Raw genomic sequence first — 24,035 nt, 5'->3', positions numbered from 1 at the left:
GCCTGGAGCCCCTGCCCAGGCGCCTCCTAACCTCAGCCCCCACATGCTCCCCACAGGAGTAGTGAGCTGTACGAGTCCACGATGGTGGTGGAAGGTGTGCTTGGTGAGAAGTCCTGCACCCTGCGGCTCCGGGGCCAAGGCTCCTATGATGAGAGATACATGTTGCCTCACCAGCCCTGAGGCTCCGCCCCAGCCCTCAGCCCCAGGCCCCAGCTGGAGAAAAAACATTGCCCAGGGATTAGGAGCAGATCTTCAGCACAAAGACACAGACTTGGGGACCTGGGGACCTCTGGGCAGCTCCTGGAATGGAAGAACCCCCTTCCACAATGGCCTCAGCCTAGGCCCTCATGATATGTCCTCAGAGCTAACATAAAGGACAGGCCACACCACAGTAGAGACCACCGCATTGAGATCACTACTCATTGTGTAGCGAAGACCAGTATGGCGAAATTAGTCTTGGAAAAAAACCACGGCCACTAAGATAAATTCATGCACTTTTACTATGCCCATTGCACTTCTCATCCATGGATTCACCTTGCCTTAAGAATTAACCATGGCCTTGTGGCCTGGGTGACCCAGGCTGCTTTTGTCTTGCACAGCTAAAGAGGGTCCGATGGGTGGCTCAACACCCCACCCACTCCTATACCATGTCACCAGTGTTCACATTTTCCAAATGAGTTGAAGTGCCTTGATCTGTCCACTGCCACCACCACCAGTGCTGAGTTTTCCCATGTAGTTTTGCTTTTGTGATGTTACTGCCTTGCTGCTAGAGCAGCAGGACTGTCTGCGTAGCACCTCCAGGCTGGGACCTCACTCAGTTCCCAGGGTATTCAAAGACGGCAGCGGCTCCCATTCCAGTCCCGATGCACATGGACACCACTCCATATGCCCTGTGAAAACAAAACTTAATTGGCTGGGCAAAGGCACCCACCAAGTTACCTCCAGACCAGGCTGAGCCAGAAGGACTTCATGGACAAGTAGGATGCAAAACCATCAGACCAGATCTGTGGGCAAGCGGTACCCACTTGGGCACACACACGGTGACAGATGCCCACTGCAGGCTAGTATACCTTTCAAGGCTGGCCCTTAAGGAAAACAGGGATCATGACCCTACATCCTCAGTTCAGGGTGTTTCTGTGTGCATGTTCCCCTCCCCAGGGATCGATCATAATCCCAAAAGACACAATCCCAAACACAATCATCCCAAATGTTGAAATCCTGGAAGAACAAAGTCCCTAAAGTCTAAAATCCTGAAAATCACAATCCTAAAAGATCAAAATCCTGAAAATATAATTCTGGAAAAAATAATTTGGAAGCCTGGCATGGTGGCATCTACTTGTAGTCCCAGCTATTCAGCAGGCTGAGGCAAGAGGATCACTTGTGCCTAGGAGTTCAAGACCAGCCTGGGCCATATAGCAAGACCCATCTTAGAAAAAAACTTTTTTAAAAGATTGATTTAAAAGATATTTACATTTTTAGGCCAGGCGCGGTGGCTCAAACCTGTAATCCCAACACTTTGGGAGGCCGAGGCGGGAGGATCACGAGGTCAGGAGTTCAAGACCAGCCTCGCCAACATGGTGAAACCCTGTCTCCACTAAAAATACAAAAATTAGCTGGGTGTGGTGGCAGACACCTATAATCCCAGATACTCAGGAGGCTGAGGCAGGAAAATTGCTTGAACCCAAAAGGCAGAGGTTGCAGTGAGCCGAGATCACACCACTGCACTCCAGCCTGGACAACGGAGTGAGACTCCATGTCAAAAAAAAAAAAATGTACATTTTTAAAAGGGGATTTATTTGAGAAACAAAAACAACAGAACACTTCACAGGCTACTTTACACAATAAAATAGGAAATAATTACAAATTTTTGCAAGCATAAACACTCAGGTATGCTAACAATAGTCACAGGAGTATAACAATTATAAACAGACAAACTGTATTCATAAATAGGTTAAAAGCAAACTGTATAAACTGCTGGTAATCATGTGCACCCAGCTTTATAACTGCAGTCATATGAATGCCATGATGGACAACCTACGTCTTTTGATGAGATTGATCAAAAACTGTGATGGAGCCAGGCACTGTGGCTCACACCTGTAATCCCAGCACTTTGGAAGCTAAGGTGGGAGGATCACTTGAGCCCAGGAGTTCGAGACCAGCCTGGGCAACGTAGCAAAACCCTGTCTCTACAAAAAATACAAAAAATTAGCTGGGTGTGGTGGCACCCACGTATAGTCTCAGCTACTCAGGAGGCTGAGGTGGGAGGATTGCTTGAGTTAGGGAAGCAGAGGTTGCAGTGAGCCGAGATGGAGCCACTCCACTCCAGCCTGGGCGCCAGATTAAGACCCTGTCTCAACAAACCAACCAACCTGTGATGGGTCACCACTGCACAAGTAGTCACCCAACAAACCAAGATCTTGAGAAATTTTGTCTTTCACAAATGCAGGTGCACAAACAGCACACCTCTTTTACTGAGGAAGTTTCAACATTTTTATGTACATGCACAAGGCTTACAAAGTCAGTGTGATAATGCACTTTCATGGAATCAAATTTCTGATGTCCAAGGCAGAAAAAAAGTGTGTCCCAGCTCTGAGAGAGACAGTTTACCTTCTGTATTTGTTCTCTCCAGGGCCCCAGGCAATTAGATGGTGCCTGCCAACACTGAGGGTGGATCTTCCCCACCTGGTCCACTCAGATGCACACTCTAACCTCTGCAAACACCCTCACAGACACACCCAAAACAATGCTTTGTCAGGTTTCTAGGTATTCCCAAAATTAAGTCCATTCCTTGTCAACTTAGCACCCATTCACATCTCCTTAAACCATACTTAATTCAAATAAAGACAGTAACAAAGTAATGGTTGCATCATATTAGTTACATGGTATAACTAATATGATGCACTATCCTGCATACAGCAGAAAATGCACTAATCCCTTCCCTAGAATTCATAACGTGAATTCAACATTAGGATTTCAACATTCGGGATTTTAATCTTTTGAGATTGTGATTTTTGGGATTTTAGACGGTAAGAATTTTTCTCCTTGACTAGTCAAGTGTAGAAGTAAGAAGGGGGTAAAGAGTAGAACATGGAGTTTGATCTGTAACTGAACAATCAAGATAACTCACTACCTCTGGACCAGCCAAGACCTTAGGGACTTTGATCTTTTGGGATTTCAACATCTGGGATTATGGTGCTCAGGACTGTGTCTGTCGAGACTATGATCCAAAGCCCATCTACCTCTATCCCCTGCCCTTCAGATGCCCTAACTTGGGTATCCCCCCATGACCCCACCGCCAGGAGCAAAGCCTTACCTCTTCCCACGGCGCTTCAGCTCATTGAGCAGCGTGATGACCTGTCGTGCCCCAGTGCAGCCCAGTGGGTGCCCTAAGGCCACTGCACCCCCCAGAGGGTTCACCTTCTCAGGGGGGAGTCGTAGCTTCTCCACACAGTAGGCAGCCTGGAAGGAGGCAGATCATCAGCTATAGCCCTCTTACCCCTCCCCTGCACCATCTGCCCGCTCACTCCACCTCGGCTGTCCAGGGCCAAGGCAACATTGAGAAACAAGGGCTCACCTGGCTTGCAAAGGCCTCATTGATCTCGAAGATGTCCACGTCACTCACTGTCAGCCCTGCAGACAAGGTAAAGACCTGAGCTGACACACTGGCCCTCTGCCTCCCCTGGGGCCCACCCCATCCATGGGCCTACAGGCTGCCTGGTGTGTGTCTCTTCCAGAAGGGTGAGCCAATCCCAGCTGTGGGGTCAGGAAAGGCTTGAAGTATGGGACACTAGCCTGTCCCACCTCCACTCTGCAGCACCCACAGGACCACCCTCATGCCCCTGGCAACAGCATGCAAGGCAGCTGCAGGATCCAGGTGGGACCCAGATACGATGTGAAGGAGCCACCTTACCTGCTTTTTGCAAAGCTACAGGGATGGCGTAGGCAGGTCCAATGCCCATGATGTCAGGTGGGACCCCAACCACTGCATAAGACCTCAGGACCCCAAGGATGGGAAGGCCCAACTCTTCTGCCTTGGATCTCCGGGCCAGCAGGATGGCAGCTGCCCCATCACTCACCTGGCTAGAGTTTCCTAGGGGCAAACTGTTGGGGTAAGAAGGCATCGGGGTGGGGCTGAGGAGATCCCAGCCCTCCCACTTCTACTTTGCAGAGGGGCCTGGTCTATTCCAGGTTCCCAGAGTACAGCACCCCGCATGGCCATGGCCTTTCTCACACCCCCACCCCGGACCAGTCTCACCAGCTGTGGTAGAACCATCCTTCTTGAAGGCAGGCTTCAGTTTGGCCAGGCCCTCTATGGTGGTGCTGGGGCGGATACCCTCATCCTGGGTCACAGTGATGCTCCTCTTGGTGCCCTTGTCATCATGGACCGTGGTGGTCACAGGCACAATCTCAGCTTGGAAACAGCCCTTGCTCTGGGCTCTTGCTGCCCTGCCAGCACCATGGACAGCCAGCTTCAGGCTCCCTTGGGGTTCCCTTCCTCCCTGCCCCCAACCCCTATCCATTTGGGTAGACACAAGCTCAGGCTGCTAAACTCAGGGACAAGCTCTACTTTGGGGGAGCTCTGAGGGCATGGCTAAGGCCTTAAAGGGCCTTCTTCACCATCAGCCCCAGACCTCCAGATCGTGGCCAATCCCAACCTCAAAGTGGGGAAGGGTGTTTGGAGGTGGTGCCTCCACTTAGAGCCCTTTGCCCAAGAGGGATTAAGCCTGCTTGATTCTCTCTGCTAAACTGAGGATGGAACCCCAGAAATATTTGTGCTGGGTTCTGCCAACTTTTCTGCTCAAATTCAACAGTTCGATGTCATCTATTCCCCAGTTTCCACCTATTTAAAGTGACATATACTAAACTACTCATGTATTTTTGTATTTAAGCAGTTTTAAAGCACAAGGTATTTAAGGGTGACCCTTGCAAATATGTGCAGCATATAAGTGCCCAGGGACATTCCAGTGGAAGGAATCTAAGGCTTCTAACACATTTTCAAATGGTTATGTGACCCAAAGTGGCTAAGAATCACTGCCTCAGGGAAGCCCACCTGGCCCAGATACCACTCCCTGCTTTTGCTGTCCTCTCTCTGGACAGCTGGGACTTGCCAATCTTAGCCTGCCTGAGCCCCTGGGGTTTCTCTGATATCATCCTCAGTTCCTGCCTCAGGATGCTGCCACAGACCCAGCATGGTCCAGAAGCTAGGATGCCAGGGTCCCTAACATTGCTGGCCCCACACTCCAGGCTACAATGTCCAGTCCCCAAACCACAGCCAGAAAATAACAGACGGGGAAACTGAGGCCTAGCTAGGGCAAAGTCAGGGTGAACAGACAGTAATAGAACCTGGAAGTACTACCAACTCACAGTGGCCCTGACACTTCCTACTTCCCACCCCCAACCTGGGTGGCACAAGGCCTGGAAAGCACTCACTGCCCAGCGGTAACCACAAAACGGTGCCACTTCAGACCACTTAGACAGACTCAAAACCTCACTCTCCAGCCCTTTAAACATTCCTCCCCAAGCAGCACTCACTTCTGCTGGGAAGCCAGGGCAAAGGTATCCTGCTTCTCCCGTGAAATGCCAAACCGCTCAGCCACATTCTCAGAGGTTATCCTAGAACACAAACAGCAGATAGTGTGGGCATTGGTCTGACAGCCTAGAGGAAGGGACCAGGCTGTAGAGCTGTGCTTGGAGCTTTGGGTTCCCAAGGCTGTAGGCAGGAGAGGATGTAAGGGCCAGTCCATGTCACAGACAGTAGTGATGACTCAGGATATGGTACAGCCTGCCCTGAAGGTGGATATAAAGGCACAGACAGGGAAGTCAGCAATGCTGGCCAGATCCTGAGAAGCTCATATACCAAAGAGACTTTCTCCAAAAAAGGGCAGCCTGCATGGGGGCAGTTGCAGAAAAGAGTTTGTTCCCTGGGTGAGCTGCCTCAGCGCACGGGAGAAAAGGACCAGGGGAGGGCCTGGGTCGGGGCACTAGCTGGCTACTCCTGGCCAGCTTCTCCTATGCCTCAAGGAAGACTGCTGCAATGTAGGGAGATAAGGACTCCCAAATCTCCTCTGGAAAGGCCAAACCTAAGCTTCCTGGTCACCTTGGCTGGGGTCTATGCTTATCCTGAGAACCTAGAGCCACAGCTAGGCCTTCCAGCCTGGGTTTCTGGCTTTATAGGCTTCCCTTGGAGATACAGTATGTGAAAGAAGCCATGGCACTGCCCCTCTCCAAGCCTCAGTCTCCTCATATGTCTAGTGGATCCAGGACTCCTGGCCCACAGACCCTGGGGATGGCCCAGAGGCTCAGAGAAGCTAAAGTGTTCCATACAAACGCCACATACTTTTCTTTTTTTCTTTTTTTGAGACAGAGTCTCGCTCTGTCACCCAGGCTGGAGTGCAGTGGCACGATCTCAGCTCACTGCAACCTCTGCCTCCCGGGTTCATGCCATTTTCCTGCCTCAGCCTCCCAAGTAGCTGGAACTACAGGCGCCCACCACCGTGCCTGACTAATTTTTTGTATTTTCAGTAGACACAGGGTTTCACTGTGTTAGCCAGGATGGTCTCGATCTCCTGACCTCATGATCCGCCCACCTCGGCCTCCCAAAGTGCTGGGATTACAGGCGTGAGCCACCGTGCCCGACCAAATGCCACATACTTTTCTTGTTGCACCTGACAGGGCCCAATTCCCCTCACCAGCATGTTCAGTCATCACAAGCTTCCCACTGCCTTCTCAACTTTCTAGGCCCCCAAGGCTTTGGAATGGAGCTACCATTGTCCTTCCTATGACTGAGCACCTCAGTGTGGGAGTGACAAGGTGGGCGATGTTTGGAAACTCAGGGGCACAGAGAGGACCTGGGGGCTTCAGGAAATGGAAGTCAAGGGCAACACCAAGTCTCATCCCCAAAGTCCCTGCGGAGCAGACCATGCCCAAAGGAAGGAGGCCAAGGCTTGGCACTGCCAGCCACAGAGATGATAACGTTCCTTGACCCCCTGCTCCAGGCAGAGAGGGCACAAGCACACAGAGCTATGGGAGCACTCACCCCATAGGAATCAGGCAATCTCTGGCCTTCTCCTTCTCCATCAAGCGCGAAGTAATATTTCCAGGGTTCCCTCTGTCAGCCAGGGACATGGACTCCACCCTGGGGAGGAGGAAGAGGAGAAGGTAAGGTGAACTGGGCCCTAGCAGGACTCCTACAGAGATAGCTGAACACTTGGCAAGTGCTAGGAAATAGCCAGGGAGCCCTAGGAAGACCAGTGGGCCTCTGGGAGCCACAGGCAGGGCACTTGGCCCAGCAAGGCCCAGTCACGAGTACTGAGCCCTGTCTCTATTTTGATCCCCACCCCAGGACACAGCACTATACAATAAACACTCCTGGGGGCAGGGCTATGCTTCCCTATACACTGCTAAATCAGTCAACTGGCAATTCCAGAGAAAAGCCTTCTGCTGTCAGCCACAGAGGAGGAAACACATCCACAAGCCAGGGCCTGCCCTCAGGGCCCACAAATTCAGAAGGGAGAAGAGACAATTTGAAAGTAACCACAGGCCGGCTGTGGTGGCTCACGCCTGTAATCCCAGCACTTTGGGAGGCCAAGACAGGCAGACCACGAGGCTAACATGGTGAAACCCCGCCTCTACTAAAAATACAAAATATTAGCTGGGCATGGTGGCAGGCGCCAGGGCAGGAGGCTGACGCAGGAGAATGGCGTGAACCCGGGAGGTGGAACTCGCAGTGAGCCGAGATCGCATCACTGCACTCCAGCCTGGGCGACAGAGTGAGACTCCGTCTCAAAAAAATAAATAAATAAAATAAAAATAAAAGTAACCACAAAGCTGAGCTCAAAGGGCGATCAGACCTGCATAGACAAGGAAGTGCTACGAGCTGAGAGGAAGGAGACGGCAGTGTAGTGTGGTCAAAAAAGGGCTTTGAGGCCATGGGGGACCCTAACGCCTCAAGGGATGATAACAGATAACCTTGACTGAGTGCTTTTCATGTGCCCAGCACTATTCTGAATTTTTTTGAGATATTAGAGTGCTTCAGTGTCAGTCACATGACAGACAAATACTCCATAGTGTAAACTGTTGCTATTACTCCATTTATTCTTCTCAACTTCAACAGAGCTGAGCTAGGTATCCCCATTTTATAGATCAGGAGACTGAGGTCTAGAGAGACCGTATAACTTGTCCATGGTGACCCAGCCTGGATCCACGTTTAGGTAGTCTGGCCTCAGAGCCCACTTCCAACTAGAGTGCCCTGTGCTAAATACTTGCTGATCAAAGCCTATGGAGAACAGTCAGCCTATGATGTGGGTGTCAGGCCTGGCCCAGATCTTAATATCCTAGTACCATCGTCCTTAACCTGCTTGGGAATCAGATACTCTCTAAGAAACTCATAAAAGCTCCAGCCCTTCTCAAGTTATCCACACCACCTCTCACCCAGTAAGATAGAAGAGCATGAGAGAAATCAAACGGCAGTGGCCTTTGCCCAGCCAAAGTTCTTGCAGAGTGGTCTTTGGCTTTATTTACAACTGTAGACATAGGTCAGTACAACTCAGTGCCAGCTGCCACAGCCCTGGACAGGGGCCAGCAATGCGTCCTCTCAAGAGATACTCTAAAGAGGATGTGAAAGGCAGCGGGGGGCATGTCAGAACCCTGGGGCTGCTCACCTCCCCCAGCCTGCCAAAGACCTTACTCCCCTGCCCTCCTAGCACCAGATGCCCACCCAAGCCTGGGCACCTGTGCCCTGACCTTCCCTGGAGGCACTGCCAAATACAACTTCTGTAGCTCCATTTGCTGCAGCCAATGATGGAGCCACCGTCTAGGTGGAGGTGACAGTGACCAAACCATCACAGATCTAATTATGTCCCTCATAGCCCATAGGCAGCTGGAAGTTTCCACTCTGGTACCAAGGTGGGGAGACAAAGGGACAGATAGCCTAGTAAAATGAACAAACTAGTTATACAGTAGGCAGCTGTCCCTGGCTTTAGGGAACCCAAACTGCAACTTCTCTCTCAGCAGCATCATGCATCAACAAGGGCCCCCAAAGGAAACCCAAATGCTGGATTTTCTCAAAATGCTTTCCAACCTTTTCCAGCCTGAAACATTTCCAAGAAAGTAAGCTCTTAGAGGCCAATTCCCCTCCCCTGCTAGTGCTGAGAGGTGTGAGTGATTCCTGAGCAGCCAGAGTTGGTAGCCACTCTTAACCTGCATTTGTGAGAACCCACTCCCAGCCAGCTGCCTAAAGGGGATGGGGGGAATCCTGAAATCATGGCCTCTGAGAACTCAGATGAAAATTAGTTTTATTGTCACAAGTTGGTTAATAAGCTCCGGCAGAAAAAAATTCTTACCCACAGGCCATGCCAATGTCATAAGACCCATTTCTGATGCCACCTGCAACAAAAGCATTTCATAAACATCCTTTGCCAGAGTCCACCTGTTCTGGAAGCAGTGGAGCCTCTTCCCCACCTGGTCTCTAGATGGGACTCAGCCCCAGCCTCAGAAATGGAAGACCCAGGAGTGTTCAGAAAAGGCTTTGGGCAGTGGTAGGGGGCGCTCCTGCACTCTTTCTGTGGTTAGAGTCCTCTCAGAAATCGTTATTGCTTGCCCGGCATACAACGACTTTGCTGACCCAAACCCACAGGTCCAGGACCAAGGCACCCACCCAGTCATAACTTACCTGCTATGCTGGCCACTGCCTGTAGCCCCGACGAACACTGTCTATTGACAGTGGACAAAGGCACAGTCTCCGGGATGTCACTGAAACAGAAGGTGAGAGAGTAGAATCAGCCCCCAATTCCATGCCAGGCTCTCATGGAAAGCAGTCCTATGCTTCTAACTGTCCCCCTCAGGGGATGTAAAGGGCAGGGGAACAAACCCAGCAGCTCTGCCCCTATGCCAGGCCAGATCCATGGAATGGGGGTGAGCAGCTACTGAGCAGACCCCATCTCTGCAGGCACTTGCTCCCCAGGGCCCCACAAGCACATTCCCTTCTATTCCTATGAGAATCTTCAAAGACCAAGCACAGCCCAAAGGCAAGGGAAGCCTGTTTGGGCCACAGGGATCCTTGTCTCTCTCCCTTTGAAGATTCAGAAATGAAAACTGTGTATCTCTGTTTCCCCCAAAGAACAGAGAAAAGGAACTGCTGCTGGGACAGAGCACCAGAGCAAAAGAAATGCCTAAAGTCTGAGGCCAGGGACCGCTCAGCCTTACCAGTAATCATATAGCTAACCTGCATGTTCCCATGGACTCTTGAAAGCCTGATCCCACCTAGACGAAGCACTCTGATGGGCATCATATGTTCTAACATCCATTGCTCTGGTAGGTTCCCCAAGACTCTCATACTGGTCTTAGCCCTGGAAGCTAGTAGGGCTTCCCCTCCTGATGTAACCTGCCTTGGCCAACAGTACAAAGCCCTAGGGAAATTTCCAGACCTCCTCAGACCCACAAACTCAGAATCTGAGGGAGTGGAAGCATCCTGGTGATTCTGGTGTGCAGCCAGAGTTGGGAATCTCTGAACTAGTGCCCAGGCCAGGCTCTACAGAGACTCTCTCAGGTGGATAGCCTCCTGTGCAGCCTGTTTGACCCCTCCAGGGTCCCTTAACTCCCTAGTAGGTAGTTACCATTCCTCCACTCAATCCACCAAATGTTCACTAAATACCTACTTACCACAAGGCATCACCTGAGGGATGCTGAGATGCTTATAAGACTGTGCCCTAGAGGATGCCCAGCCAACACACAGAAAATGAATCAACTAGCAGAGACTGAAATAATAGGGCAAGAGGGCAAACCACATCACAAGGAAGTACATGGCTACTGCTGGAGAGGAAGGGGCTCTCATTTTCAGCCTGAGAGCCTAGATAAGTCATGCCAAAATGGTGAGACTGTGTTTGGGCAGGGTTTGTCTTTCTGTCTAGGGCAGAAAGAGGAGGTAGGGCTAGCACTTCAAGGAGACAGAATGACCATATCAGGGAAGTCAGTAGGCCCACAGCCGGCTAAACGAAGAAAAGTCAAGGTGAGTAAGCAGCTAGCAGATGAGGCTGGAAGGTAAGTCTGGAGCCAGATTGTAGGGGGCCTTGAACTACAGGCTGGGCAGTCTAAACCTCTCCCAGTTCCTAGAGGGTTTTTGTTTTCCTGTTCCTTCACTAGCTAATGTTCCTATTTATTATTCTCCATGCATCTAGAAGTACAAAGCCAAGCAGTTCTTAAATCTACACATGAAAATAACTTAAGCACTCTTTCCCCTGCAGGCGCTTAAAGGAAAGTTGACCAGGTCTCCTCCTGAGGGTCCTCCTTCCCCATGGTTCTGCCCTATCCCAAAGTCTCTGCTAGTGGGATATGACTGGAGTTCTCAGCTCAACTAGTAAAAAGGCTGGAAGCCACTTTGCAGCATTCTTACTTGGTTACTCACCTGACAAATGAGGACAGAGTCCACACTTACAAAAGGCAAATGACAACCTGGCTTTGGCTAAAAATCAAGCTACAGAGAACTTCTGCTCCAGTCCCAAAGGTTTTGTGTATCCTGGCTCAGCACTTCAAAGTAGGGGAGAGGTTGAGTCCACAAGAGCTGGGAGCCAAGGACTCTGGTTGCCTCATTCTGGTGTCCAACCTTATCCTCCCCAACCTGCACACTGAGTTTCCTGGGGCCTGGGCCCAGTAAAGCTTCAAAATGGCCAACCCATGGCTAGAACTAGAAAAGTTTACCTCAGAAACTGGGCGATTCGGGCCATGATTGCCCCGGCCCCAGGCTGCAGCACATTTCCTGTGGACAACAAACTTTCATTCAGTGCCAGGTGGTGGTGTTCTGGGCACTAAGGTATAGCTGTGAAAACCAGAGATGAGGCATTCCAGATCTTTCTTCGGGACACTAGCTCTTGGCAGGCTCACTTGCAGCTCTGGAACATCAGGGTTTGGGGCAGGGAGAGCCAGCCATACAACAGCTTGTCCTGGTCATCCACCAGCTCCTGTCCCTGAGGGTCCCATGCTCACTTGCCCATGCACCCAGCTTTTCCAAATCAGCAGAGATGGGCAGGTTGTCTGCCCTTAAAAGTGAAATGGGAGTTTCTGAAAATGCACATCTCCCCAGGTATCCTCCTCTGAACCCTGCTGTCACCCCAGAGAGGTGGAACAGTGATTGTCGACCTGGGGTGGCATCCGCTGGATAAGACTCTTGCCATATCATGTTGCTATATTTCAAGGTGAGGGGTGGAATAGAGGGCTGGACCGAAGGTTGTGGGGAAAAGAAAGATCAGATTGTTACCGTGTGTATGTAGAAAAGGAAGACATAAGAAACTCCATGTTGATCTGTACAAAGAAAAATTGTTTCTGCTTTGAGATGCTGTTAAACTGTAACTTTAGCCCCAACCCTGTGCTCACAAAAACATGTGCTGTATTGAATCAAGGTTTAAGGGATTTAGGGCTGTGCAGGATGTCCCTCGTTAACAATATGTTTGCAGACAGTATGCTTGGTAAAAGTCATCGTCATTCTCCATTCTCTATTAACCAGGGACACGATGCACTGCGGAAAGCCGCAGGGACCTCTGCTCAAGAAAGCCTGGGTATTGTCCAAGGTTTCCCCCCACTGAGACAGCTTGAGATATGGCCTCGTGGGAAGGGAAAGACCTTACTGTCCCCCAGCCCGACACCTGTAAAGGGTCTGTGCTGAGGAGGATTAGTAAAAGAGGAAGGCCTCCATTTCCCGCACATCCCTGGGAATGGAATGTCTCGGTGTAAAGCTGACTATTGGTTCTATTTACTGAGATAGGAGAAAACCGCCCTGTGGCTGGAGGCAAAATATGCTGGCAGCAATACTGCTCTGTTACTCTTTGCTACACTGAGATGTTTGGGTAAAGAGAAACAAAAATCTAGCCTACATGCACATCCCAGCACAGTACCTTCCCTTGAACTTATTTATGATGCAGATTCCTTTACTCACGTTTTCCTGCTGACCTTCTCCCCACCATCACCCTGTTCACCCCGTTTTGCCTGAAGAGGGCCTGCCCCTCCACACCTGTGGGTATTTCTCGCAAGGTGGAGATGAGAAACTGAGAAAAGAAATAAGACACAGAGACAAAGTACAGAGGAAGAAAAGTGGGCCCAGGGGACTGGTGCTCAGCAATTGAGGACCTGCACCGGCACTGGTCTCTGAGTTCCCTCAGTATTTATTGATCACTATCTCTACTATCTTGGCAAGAGGGATGTGGCAGGACTATAACGTAATGGTGGGGAGGGGGTCAGCAGGAAAACGTGAGCAAAGGACTCAGTGTCATAAATAAGTTTAAGGAAAGGTGCTGTGCCTGGATGTGCACATAGGCCAGATTTATGTTTGACTTTACACAAACATCTCAGTGCAGTAAAGAGCAGTATTGCCGCCAGCATGTCTCACCTCCAGCCACAAGGCGGTTTTCTCCTATCTCAGTAAATAGAATGTATGGTTGGGTTTTACACTGAGAGATTCCATTCCCAGGGAGAAGCAGGAGACAGATGCTTTCCTCTTATCTCAACTGCAAAGAGGCCTTCCTCTTTTACTAATACTCCTCAGCACAGACCCTTTACGGGTGTCGGGCTGGGGGACTGTAAGGTCTTTCCTTTCCCACGAGGCCATATCTCAGACAATCTCAGTGGGGGGAAACCTGGACAATACCCAGGCTTTCCTGGGCAGAAGTCCCTGAGGCCTTCCGCAGTGCACCGTGTACCTGATTAATCGAGAATGAAGAATGGCAATGACTTTTACCAAGCATACTGCCTGCAAACAAATGGTTAACAAGGCACATCCTGCACAGCCCTAAATCCCTTAAACCTTGATTCAATACAGCACATGTTTCTGTGAGCACAGGGTTGGGGTTAAGGCTACAGATTAACAGCATCTCAAGGCAGAAGAATTTTTCTGAGTACAGATCAAAATGGAGTTTCTTATGTCTTCCTTTTCTACACAGACACAGTAACAGTCTGATCTCTCTTCCTTTCCCCCACACTGCCGCACTCCCCTTGTCGAGACAGTGAAAATAGTAATCAATAAATACTGACGGAACTCGGATACCGGTGCCGGTCCCCTGGGCCCACTCTATACTTTGTCCCTGTGTCTTATTTCTTTTCTCAGTCTCTCCGCCCATCTGACGAGAAATACCCACAGGTGTGGAGGGGCAGGACCCCTTCAAAGGTCAAGGCTATGGAGGTTCCCCCAGTGAAAACTCGGGGTGGGGAGGTGAGGAGAGCTCTGGACGAACGGAAGAACGGGGAGGATCCAGCGCAGGGCCTGAGTGGTTCGCTCACCGACACAGATGTCCCCCAGCTGTTCCGGCCTCAGATTCACGTCCTTGAGAACCGCGGTCATGACTGCCGAGAGAAGCTCGTCGGGGGTGGTGTCCTGCAGCAGAAAGAGCAACCGCAGTGACCCCCACTCCCCCATGCCCACCCCACGGAGACAAAGCGACCACAGCTGGGTGCGGAGCTGCCTCCGGCGTCCATGGTAACCAAACATACGAACCGGACCCCAGCCCGCGCCGGCGTCTTCCCACACTCTGCGCCCAGACCCTCGAGCCTCACCTTGAAGCCGCCGCGGCCCGCCCGGCAGATGGCCGTGCGCCGCCCGTGCACCACCACCACGTCCGCGGCCGAGGCCTGCGGGGCACCGCTCAGGCAAGGCGCGGCCTGCGGCATCCAGCCGGAATCGGCCGGACCCCTCAGGTGGCCCAGCACTACCTGCAGCCTCTGCATTGCGTAGGTCAACCCTACAGACCAGCCGCCAGTCCGGGAACTGACCGCGGAGTTAACAGACAGCCGTCCGCGCACGCGCAGAACCACATCTCAGCCTCCAAGGCCTCAACTCCGCCCACAGTCCTGCGAACACACGCGAGCGACCCTCCAAAAGTCCCGCCCACCTCCAGCCGCAGCCAACCACAAGGTGAGTCGGCCTGGGAACCCGCCCCTCCCCGCCACCGCCTACCGAGCCCTCTATAGGAGGGCCCACAGGCACCGCCCAGCCGAGCTTTCCACCCAATGCCCCACCTACCTTAGCCTACCGCAGCCAACCAGAAGGTGTATCTTTACGAATCCCCGCCCAGAAATGCAGACCGGAAGTCTTTCCACCTTTTGTAGCCAAACCCGAGACCTGACACCCGAATCCCTGTCTCCTGCCCGCAGCCAAACGGAAGGGTGGGCGGCCAGGACCGCTTACTTCTTGGGGGCTGGAGATGGAAGCCGAGGCTCTAATTCCCCTACCCACTTCCTAGTCGGCTCTGCTATCCCTCCGGTCCCAGTACCCGAGCTGGGGGACCTAAATACTTCCGAGACGCCCGAGTCCTGCTCCGACCTGGTTGGGCTTTCCCATTCTTTCGAGAAGACAGGGAATTTGGGCTTCCGGGCTGGCCGGGAGAACAGATTTTACAGAGATGCGGGGTGTGACAAGCTCTAACTGGAGAATGAACATTTCACACTTTTACCAGTTTTACACCCAATTGGAATGATTTTATTAGTGCCCATTTCCCGTGCTAGGCTGGGGTCTCCACCAAGGCAGAGAGGCACCATGTATCCGGGGAGCCTGCGACACGCTTGACACTTAGTAGGTGATCAATAAGTACTTGTTGAATGAGTAAATGAATGAACCAGGGCTCCCCAGGTCAGGACTGTGTCCCTAAACCTAAAGAGCAAGGCCACGTGCCCCCTTGACTCCCAATAGCAGGGCCATGTCTTTACCTGAGACCCTGGAGAGTAATGCTGGGCTTCCCACAGACACCAAAGGACAGGGTGCCTTGTGGTCCCCAACCTAGTGTCATGACGTCCCCAATCATTTCGAGGGCATGCCTCAGGCTCCAGAAGGCAGCTGTCCGTTTCCCACTCCCACCTCGGGGAGCACAGCAGGGGTCTTCCCGTACCCCTACCGGCAGGATTGCGTGTTCCCCAGAGACAGTGGAGGGCAGAGCTGGTGCCTTCCCACTTGTCCCCTCCTCGCCATCCTCGAGGGCAGGACCGTATGAACCCCTCAGATTCCCCCGTGGAAGAATTGTGGCTCCACCAGATCCCAAAAAGCAAGGCCCGTTTCCTACAAGCCCCGAAGGAGGGTCGTCCTCACTCCGCCGCCAACCTACTACCACCATCACCAGACCCTCGAGGGCGGTGCCGTGGACCTCTCCAGATCTCAAAAGGCAGATTCCTACTTCTCACGCCCGCACATCACCCGCCTCGAGACCTCAACGGTAGAGGTGGGCGCCCCCGCCTCCGCACTTTTTCGCGGGGCTCCAGATTATAGGGCAGGGCGGCGCTTCTCGGAAAGCGAAAGCCGGCGGGGCGGGGCGGGTGCCGTAGGAGAAAGAGGAAGCGCTGGCAGACAATGCGACCCGACCGCGCTGAGGCTCCAGGACAGCCCGCCATGGCTGCAGGAGGTCCCGGCGCGGGGTCTGCGGCCCCGGTCTCCTCCACATCCTCCCTTCCCCTGGCTGCTCTCAACATGCGAGTGCGGCGCCGCCTGTCTCTGTTCTTGAACGTGCGGACACAGGTGGCGGCCGACTGGACCGCGCTGGCGGAGGAGATGGACTTTGAGTACTTGGAGATCCGGCAACTGGAGACACACGCCGACCCCACTGGCAGGCTGCTGGACGCCTGGCAGGGACGCCCTGGCGCCTCGGTAGGCCGATTGCTTGAGCTGCTTACCAAGCTGGGCCGCGACGACGTGCTGCTGGAGCTGGGACCCAGCATTGGTGAGGACGTCCCCTTCCTGGCCTCGTACCTGGGGGGTGAGGAGGCTGACTTTCCGCGGCCTCAGCATCCTGTCTCCCATGGAGAGACCCCATTTCCTGCCTCGGGGGCCCGAAGAAGCCTGCAGAGGGAGAACCATGCGGGTCCCCTTCCTTCTTAATAACCGGTCCCGGTTACTAAGAAGGACTGGAGAAAGGTCCGGATAGGCGGAGATGGGAAGGAAGCAGCTTAGGCACAGGCTTTCAGGTAGGGCCAGGAGTCAGAATCAGGCTTCCGTGGGGGCATCTGGGCTGTTTCAAGTAGAGCAACAGGACAGGTGGGGCGACTGACGGTGGACTGTCTTAGAAACCTCAAGTCCTGGGGAAATGCAGCCCTTCTTTCTACTCACTGGCACTTACATAACATACATGCATAGGCGTTGGGTACAGCCACCACAGACAGGCACACCTTGCTGAGTTGGAATCACTGCCCTCACTGCACCATAACCAGTGGGTCTCCTGAGCCTTTCTGGCATGCCCAGCCCCTTGCTCACATCTGCCCTGGATCCCAGAAGAAGCAGACCTACTTTGGTACCATTCTTAGGATCCCTAGGAAGGGACAGAGATACAAATCTGACTTTGACGGCCTTCCAGAAAGCCAGAACACCACTGACATCCCTTTGGGTCAGTTAGAGCCCGTGGGAGCTCAACTTCTCAGAGCTGTTGAGCTTCTCGTGGCACCAGTGAACTGGGGAAGCCCTCTAGAACAACCCAGCCAGAGGAGGTGGGACGGCGGCTGGATCCTGACTGTGGGTAAAGAGGTAGGCACTCCCAGGGAGTCTGCTTTACCCTGTCTCTTCCCCACAGAGGAGGATTGCCAAAAGTATATCTTGAAGCAGCAGCAGGAGGAGGCTGAGAAGCCTTTACAGGTGGCCGCTGTAGACAGCAGTGTCCCACGGACAGCAGAGCTGGCGGGCATCACCACACTTGACGACCCGCTGGGTAAGGGTCCAATATTGTTCCCATGGGACAGGTGGAATAGGACATTGTGGCGTTAAAGAGCATGGGTGTTGGAAGCAGATGGGCTGTGAGACCTTGGGCAAGTCACTTAATCTTTCTGAGCCTCAGTTTCCTCACTTAAGAAATGGAGATAATAGTCCTACCTCTGGATTGCTGTGAGATGCTCATGAAACAATGTCTGTCTCATGGTTAATCTAGAGCTTAGCCCCTGAGGTACTCATCTTTCCTCTCCTGGAAAGGGCACTTTCTCTGAGGAGTATCATCTTGGGAAGGGTAATCCCAAGAAGGTAATCCCTGCCCCATGGTTGCCTAGGCAGGGGACTCTTGGCTGGACCCCTCCCAAGCCTTCCCATGGAGCTCTGACCACCACTCTTGTGCTCTGCACCCAGGGCATATGCCTGAGCGTTTTGATGCCTTCATCTGCTATTGCCCCAGCGACATCCAGTTTGTGCAGGAGATGATCCGGCAACTGGAACAGACAAACTATCGACTGAAGTTGTGTGTGTCTGACCGCGATGTCCTGCCTGGCACCTGTGTCTGGTCCATTGCTAGTGAGCTCATCGAAAAGAGGTTGGCTAGAAGGCCACGGGGTGGGTGCGTGGATGCATGAAGCCCTGCCCTGGGGTCCAGATACTGAGCATCTCCTCCTAGCTGTGCACTGTCCAGCCTGGGCACAGTGGCCCTTCCTGAAGCTATTCCCAGGGAATATGCTGAACTAGGTTGCCACAGGACCTGCAGCCTGCCCACTCTCCCCTAGGTGCCGCCGGATGGTGGTGGTTGTCTCTGATGATTACCTGCAGAGCAAGGAATGTGACTTCCAGACCAAATTTGCACTCAGCCTCTCTCCAGGTAAGCTCAACCCTGCTCTGGCAAGAGAATGAGGGAATGTGTAGGTGGGGCCTCTGGATTGTCAGCCTTTCCTCCCCAAGGGCTGTGGATGCAGTACCAAAGAACTGCTGAAGATCTCTGCACACCTGAGCATGTGTGCATGTGTGTGCCTTTTCGTGTGAATGAATGTGTGCCGGGGTGCTTAGATGGGGGATGGCTGTTGTTAACCCTGGGGTTGAAGACTGGGCTTGTCCCACCATGGGGTGAGGGCCTGATGCCAGCATGGCACCCCTTGGCTTGCAGGTGCCCATCAGAAGCGACTGATCCCCATCAAGTACAAGGCAATGAAGAAAGAGTTCCCCAGCATCCTGAGGTTCATCACTGTCTGCGACTACACCAACCCCTGCACCAAATCTTGGTTCTGGACTCGCCTCGCCAAGGCCTTGTCCCTGCCCTGAAGACTGTTCTGAGGCCCTGGGTGTGTGTGTATCTGTCTGCCTGTCCATGTACTTCTGCCCTGCCTCCTCCTTTGGTTGTAGGAGGAATCTGTGCTCTACTTACCTCTCAATTCCTGGAGATGCCAACTTCACAGACACGTCTGCAGCAGCTGGACATCACATTTCATGTCCTGCATGGAACTAGTGGCTGTGAGTGGCATGTCCACTTGCTGGATTATCAGCCAGGACAGTATAGAACAGGACCAGCTGGGACTAGGAGAAGGACCAGCAGAGCCAGCTCTGCTCTGAGCCATTCATACATCTTCAGCCTCAGTTTCCTCACTTGAGGAGTAGGATGGGGAGAACAGAGAGTAGCTGTGTTTGAATTCCTGTAGGAAATGGTGAAGCATAGCTCTGGGTCTCCTGGGGAGACCAGTCTTGGCTGCGGGAGAGCTGGCTGTTGCTGGACTACATGCTGGCCACTGCTGTGACCACGACACTGCTGGGGCAGCTTCTTCCACAGTGATGCCTACTGATGCTTCAGTGCCTCTCTGCACACCTCCCATTCCACTTCCTCCTTCCCCACAGGGCAGGTGGGGAAGCAGTTTGGCCCAGCCCAAGGAGATCCCACCTTGAGCCTTATTTCCTAATGGGTCCACCTCTCATCTGCATCTTTCACACCTCCCAGCTTCTGCCCAACCTTCAGCAGTGACAAGTCCCCAAGAGACTCGCCTGAGCAGCTTGGGCTGCTTTTCATTTCCGCCTGTCAGGATGCCTGTGGTCATGCTCTCAGCTCTACCTGGCATGAGAAGGGATCCTGGCCTCTGGCATATTCATCAAGTATGAGTTCTGGGGATGAGTCACTGTAATGATGTGAGCAGCGAGCCTTCCTCCCTGGGACACCCGCAGAGAGCTTTCCCACCAACTTTGTACCTTGATTGCCTTACAAAGTTATTTGTTTACAAACAGCGACCATATAAAAGCCTCCTGCCCCAAAGCTTGTGGGCACATGGGCATATACAAACTCACACACAGACACACACATATATGTACAGATGTGTACTCTCACACACACACAGGCACCTGCATACACACGTTTTTCTAGGTATAGCTCCCAGGAACAGCTAGGTGGGAAAGTCCCATCACTGAGGGAGCCTAACCATGTCCCTGAACAAAAATTGGGCACTCTTCTATTCCTTTTCTCTTGTGTCCCTACTCATTGAAACCAAACTCTGGAAAGGACCCAATGTACCAGTATTTATACCTCTAATGAAGCACAGAGAGAGGAGGAGAGCTGCTTAAATTCACACAACAATGAACTACAGACACAGCTGTTCTCTCCCTCTCTCCTTACCAGAGCAATTTTACCCTCAAGCTCTCCTTTGGGGAGAAGGTGCCATGGTCTTAGGTGTCTGTGCCCCAGGGCAGACCCTAGGACCCTAAATCCAATAGAAAATGCATCTCTTTGCTCCACTTTCAGCCATGCTGGAGCAAGGTGCCTTTTCTTAGGATCTTGGGAGGGAATGGAGGCCCCTCTCTGCATGATCTTGTTGAGGCGTTTAGCTGCCATGCACCTGTCCCCCTTTAATATTGGGCATTTTAAAGCAATCTCGAGAAGCATCTTCTACGTGTTTTGTATGCATTAAAATAATTTCAAAGATATCTGAGAAAAGCTGATATTTGCCATTCTTCCTGTATCTTGGAATATATCTTGCATCCTGAGTTTATAATAATAAAGAATATTCTACCTTGGAAACTTTTGTGTGTGTTGAGTGGAAGAGGTTTGGAAGCAGTAATGTGGGTAAGAGAAGCTGGTCCACTGGGTGGGATCCCAGCCTGGATTTGGCACGGGCTTCCTGAAAGCTGGGCCCCCTCCTCATAGGTTCAGTCCTCAGCAGGGCTGCAGGCAGAACCAAGAATACTGACCTCAGCTACAGACACTCAGGAGACCACCCTCCTCTGGCCATGTTCAATCTTTTCTGAGTTGTGCGATGCTCCTGGGTCCTGGCCCAGTCTTTGAATAGGGGCTGATCTATGCTCCAAAGAGAGTCTGGAGGACCCCCCCAACTCCAGCCACTGAGCACTGCATTGTTACTCCTAATAATCTTCTTTGGGCACGTCTATGTTAATCCTAAAGGTATTGATCTATTTTTAAAGAAAATATTGCTTTTTCACTGTTTAAGAAAATTTGGAAAAGATAAAGAAAAAAACTCACATATCATAATTCCAGAGAGAACTCGAGTGACATTTTAGAGTGCTCAGACATTGTCAGTGACAGTAGCTTTTGTCTCAGTGGTCTATCTGCTGCCACGTCCTGGCTCCTGAGCCACCTGGATGCTGTAGCCTCCCCAGCCTTGCCCCTGTGCCCTCAGAGACTCCTGGGAAGGCCCTGTGTACTCAGAGAACCCCTGAGGCCGAACTTTTCTCTCCAGCATCCCCTGGGGAGCAGAGCCACAGTGTGGCCCTGGCGGTGCCCCCAGGATTTGCCATGTGCTGCCCATGGCTGGGAAGATAGTCCTGGGCTGGTCCCCTCTTGGGAAAAGCCTCTCTTCTCTTAGGCCAGGCTGTTGACCCAAATGTGGTCTCCCCACTCCTATCTGACCCTCACACTCCTCACACCTGCCTGTCTCCAGTGCCTTCCTTCCCATTAGCTGTGTTCCCAAATGTAGATAAAGCTTCCTCTTCTCGTTTTCAGTTTTAGTCCTCTATGAGCATTTAAAAGAGAAACTTCTCTTTTTCAATAAGGAAAATTTACTGCTGAAATTATCAAAGGCAAAGCAGGAAACTTTGGAGGCCAGCAGCATAGCTGAAATTCAAAACTACGATTCTGCATGACGATGGACATGGATTCCGCCACAAGTCAATGACCAGGGAGAGAATTGGGGAGAGGGATTTCCTCTAGATTAGATAAGACTTGGGTCATAACGATCAAATGTACTGATATAGTATGACTTTGTTGGATGCTGGTTCAAACAGACCAATTGTAAAAAGACAATATTGGGTCATATATCTGATAAGGGGTTAATATCTGGAATATATAAAAAAAACTCTTAGAACTCAACAACAAAAGAAACAAGCAACCTAACTCAAACATGGGCAAAAGACTTGGGCAGAAGTTTCTCCAAAGAAGATATACAAATGAGGGACAGGTGTAGTGGCTCACATTTGTAATCTCAGCACTTTGGGAGGCTGAGGCGGGTGGATTTCTTGAGCCCAGGAGTTGGAGACCAGCCTGGACTACATGGCAAAACCCTGTCTCTACAAAAAATACAAAAATTAGCCAGGCGTAGTGGCATGCACCTGTAGTCCCAGCCACTCGGGAAGCTGAGGTGGGAAGATCGCCTAGGAGACAAAGGTTGCCGCAAGCCAAGATTGTGCCACTGCACTCTAGCTTGGGCAACAGAGCGAGACCCTGTCTAAGAAAAAAAAGAAACAAACAAAAAGAAAAAAAATACAAATGGCCAATAAGCACATAAAAATATGCTCAATATCACTAATTAGGGAAAGCAAATCAGAACCACCATGAGACAGACACCACTTCATACCCATTAGGATGGCTACTATAATATATATATATATATATATATATAACAAGCATTGGTGAAGATGTGGAGAAATTGGAACCTTTGTTCACTTTTGATGAGAATATAAAATGGTATAGCTGCTATAGTAAACAGTATAGCAATTCCTCAAAAAATTACAAACAGAATTACCATATGATCCAGCCATTCCACTTGGGAGTATATACCCCAAAGAATTGAAAGCAGGGTCTTGAAGACATGTTTGTATACCCATGTTTGTAGCAGCATTATTCACAATAGACAAAAGGTATAACCAAGCCAACATCTATCAACAGATGAATGGGTAAATGAAATGTGATATATATGTACAAAAGAATATTACTTAGCCTTAAAAATGAAAGACATTCTGACATATGCTGCAACATCAAATAACTTTGATGATATTATGCTAAGTGAAATAAGACAGGCTGGGCACAGTGGCTCATGCCTGTAATCCCAGCACTTTGGGAGGCTGAGGCGGGTGGATCATTTGAGGTTAGGAGTTCAAGACCAGCCTGGCACACATGGTGAAACCCTGTCTCTACAAAAAATACAAAAATTAGCCAGGCATGGTGGCACATTCCTGTAATCCCAGCTACTTGAGTGGCTGAGGCAGGAGAATCGCTTGAACCCGGGAGGCTGAGGTTTCAGCGAGCTGAGATCATGCCATTGCACTAATAGAGCAAGACTCTGTCTCAAAAAAAAAAAAAAAAAAAAAAATTCACACAGCAGAACACTGGGCTGGTAAGGGCGGAAGATGAGGGACCTCACCATCAATTTAGGGGAACATTGTCCCCACTGGCTGCTATCTGCCAGATGATACAGAATAAATGTTTTAAATGCCCTTGGGGATGTCTGGTTCTGAGACAATATAGAGTAAAAACACTTCTCCTTATTCACTCTGCTAAATACAGGCAAAACACCCTGGACATTATATAAAACACAAATATAAGGAGACTCTGAAAGGTGGAGAGAAGAAGATAGAATGGTTAGGGACCTCAGGACCTATGGAATGACATGGCACTGGCCTAGGGTTTTCTTTTTGCCTATGCCTAATGGATCTCAGACTGAGTATGGAGAAGGCAGAAACCTATAAACTAATGAGTACAGGTAAAGGAAAAAAAAAAAAAAAAAAGGAAAACTTGCTCTTACTAGCCAAACGACCAGAAAGGGACAGTCTTTCAAGAAAGAAAGTTTGTAGACAATAATCACTCCAGCTATACCATAGAAAAAATTGTAGTATTACCTACACCCTGCCAGCAAAGGCCAAATGGGGAATCTAAACTTCCACTCCCACCTTCTTGGGTGTCAGAGGGGGTCTAGTAGAGAGTCAAGACTTTCACCACTGCCCAGCAGTAATGTCCTCTATCATGTCAGTGGAGGCCAGATTGGGAGTAGTAACAAGGCATCCTTCTCCCTCCCAGCCAAGGTGGTATCAGGGGAGACTTAGTAGGCAGCCTGAACTCTCATCCTGACCCAGCAGTAACTAGGCACTCTCTCCCTTGTTCTCCCTCACCTCTACCCTGGGA

At 51.2% G+C, this 24,035-nt stretch overlaps 3 protein-coding genes across 10 annotated transcripts in view; 2 read left to right on the top strand and 1 right to left on the bottom strand.

The window, feature by feature from the left end:
- Positions 1-640, top strand: part of DLEC1 (DLEC1 cilia and flagella associated protein) — a 76,313-nt gene extending 75,673 nt beyond the window's left edge. For all 4 annotated transcript variants that reach the window (XM_054480683.2, XM_054480682.2, XM_054480681.2 and 1 more), the window contains one exon: positions 57-640. In XM_054480683.2, coding sequence (XP_054336658.1) covers positions 57-373 — 317 coding nt within the window. In that variant the 3' untranslated portion in view covers positions 374-640. The remainder of the gene's footprint in view (positions 1-56) is intronic.
- ACAA1 (acetyl-CoA acyltransferase 1) lies at positions 483-14,819 on the bottom strand. Its single transcript, XM_054480684.2, has 12 exons — positions 14,536-14,819; positions 14,263-14,356; positions 11,695-11,752; positions 9,671-9,750; positions 9,342-9,384; positions 7,037-7,135; positions 5,533-5,613; positions 4,256-4,446; positions 3,911-4,090; positions 3,575-3,630; positions 3,314-3,459; positions 483-890 (listed from the first exon to the last, which is right to left on the bottom strand). The coding sequence occupies exons 1-12, from the start codon at positions 14,704-14,706 to the stop codon at positions 815-817; spliced, it is 1,275 nt and encodes a 424-aa protein (XP_054336659.1). The 5' UTR covers positions 14,707-14,819; the 3' UTR covers positions 483-814.
- Positions 14,820-16,120: 1,301 nt separating this feature from the next.
- On the top strand, positions 16,121-20,702 carry MYD88 (MYD88 innate immune signal transduction adaptor). 5 transcript variants are annotated; one of them, XM_054480687.2, is made up of 5 exons: positions 16,157-16,685; positions 17,529-17,663; positions 18,071-18,251; positions 18,439-18,530; positions 18,813-20,702. In XM_054480687.2, the coding sequence occupies exons 1-5, from the start codon at positions 16,319-16,321 to the stop codon at positions 18,965-18,967; spliced, it is 930 nt and encodes a 309-aa protein (XP_054336662.1). In that variant the 5' UTR covers positions 16,157-16,318; the 3' UTR covers positions 18,968-20,702. The 5 variants fall into 5 exon arrangements, with proteins under 5 accessions (XP_054336664.1, XP_054336662.1, XP_063518097.1 ...); XM_063662027.1 differs by having other exon boundaries at positions 16,203-16,685; positions 18,071-18,232; XM_063662028.1 differs by lacking the exon at positions 17,529-17,663 and having other exon boundaries at positions 16,203-16,685; positions 18,071-18,232.
- The last annotated feature ends 3,333 nt before the right edge of the window (positions 20,703-24,035 follow it).

This window comes from Pongo pygmaeus, chromosome 2 (genome assembly GCF_028885625.2).
Source record: "Pongo pygmaeus isolate AG05252 chromosome 2, NHGRI_mPonPyg2-v2.0_pri, whole genome shotgun sequence".
Taxonomy (NCBI): Eukaryota; Metazoa; Chordata; class Mammalia; order Primates; family Hominidae; genus Pongo; species Pongo pygmaeus.
The sequence above is the reverse complement of the archived record's forward strand: the minus strand, read 5'-3'. Positions and strand labels throughout refer to the sequence as shown.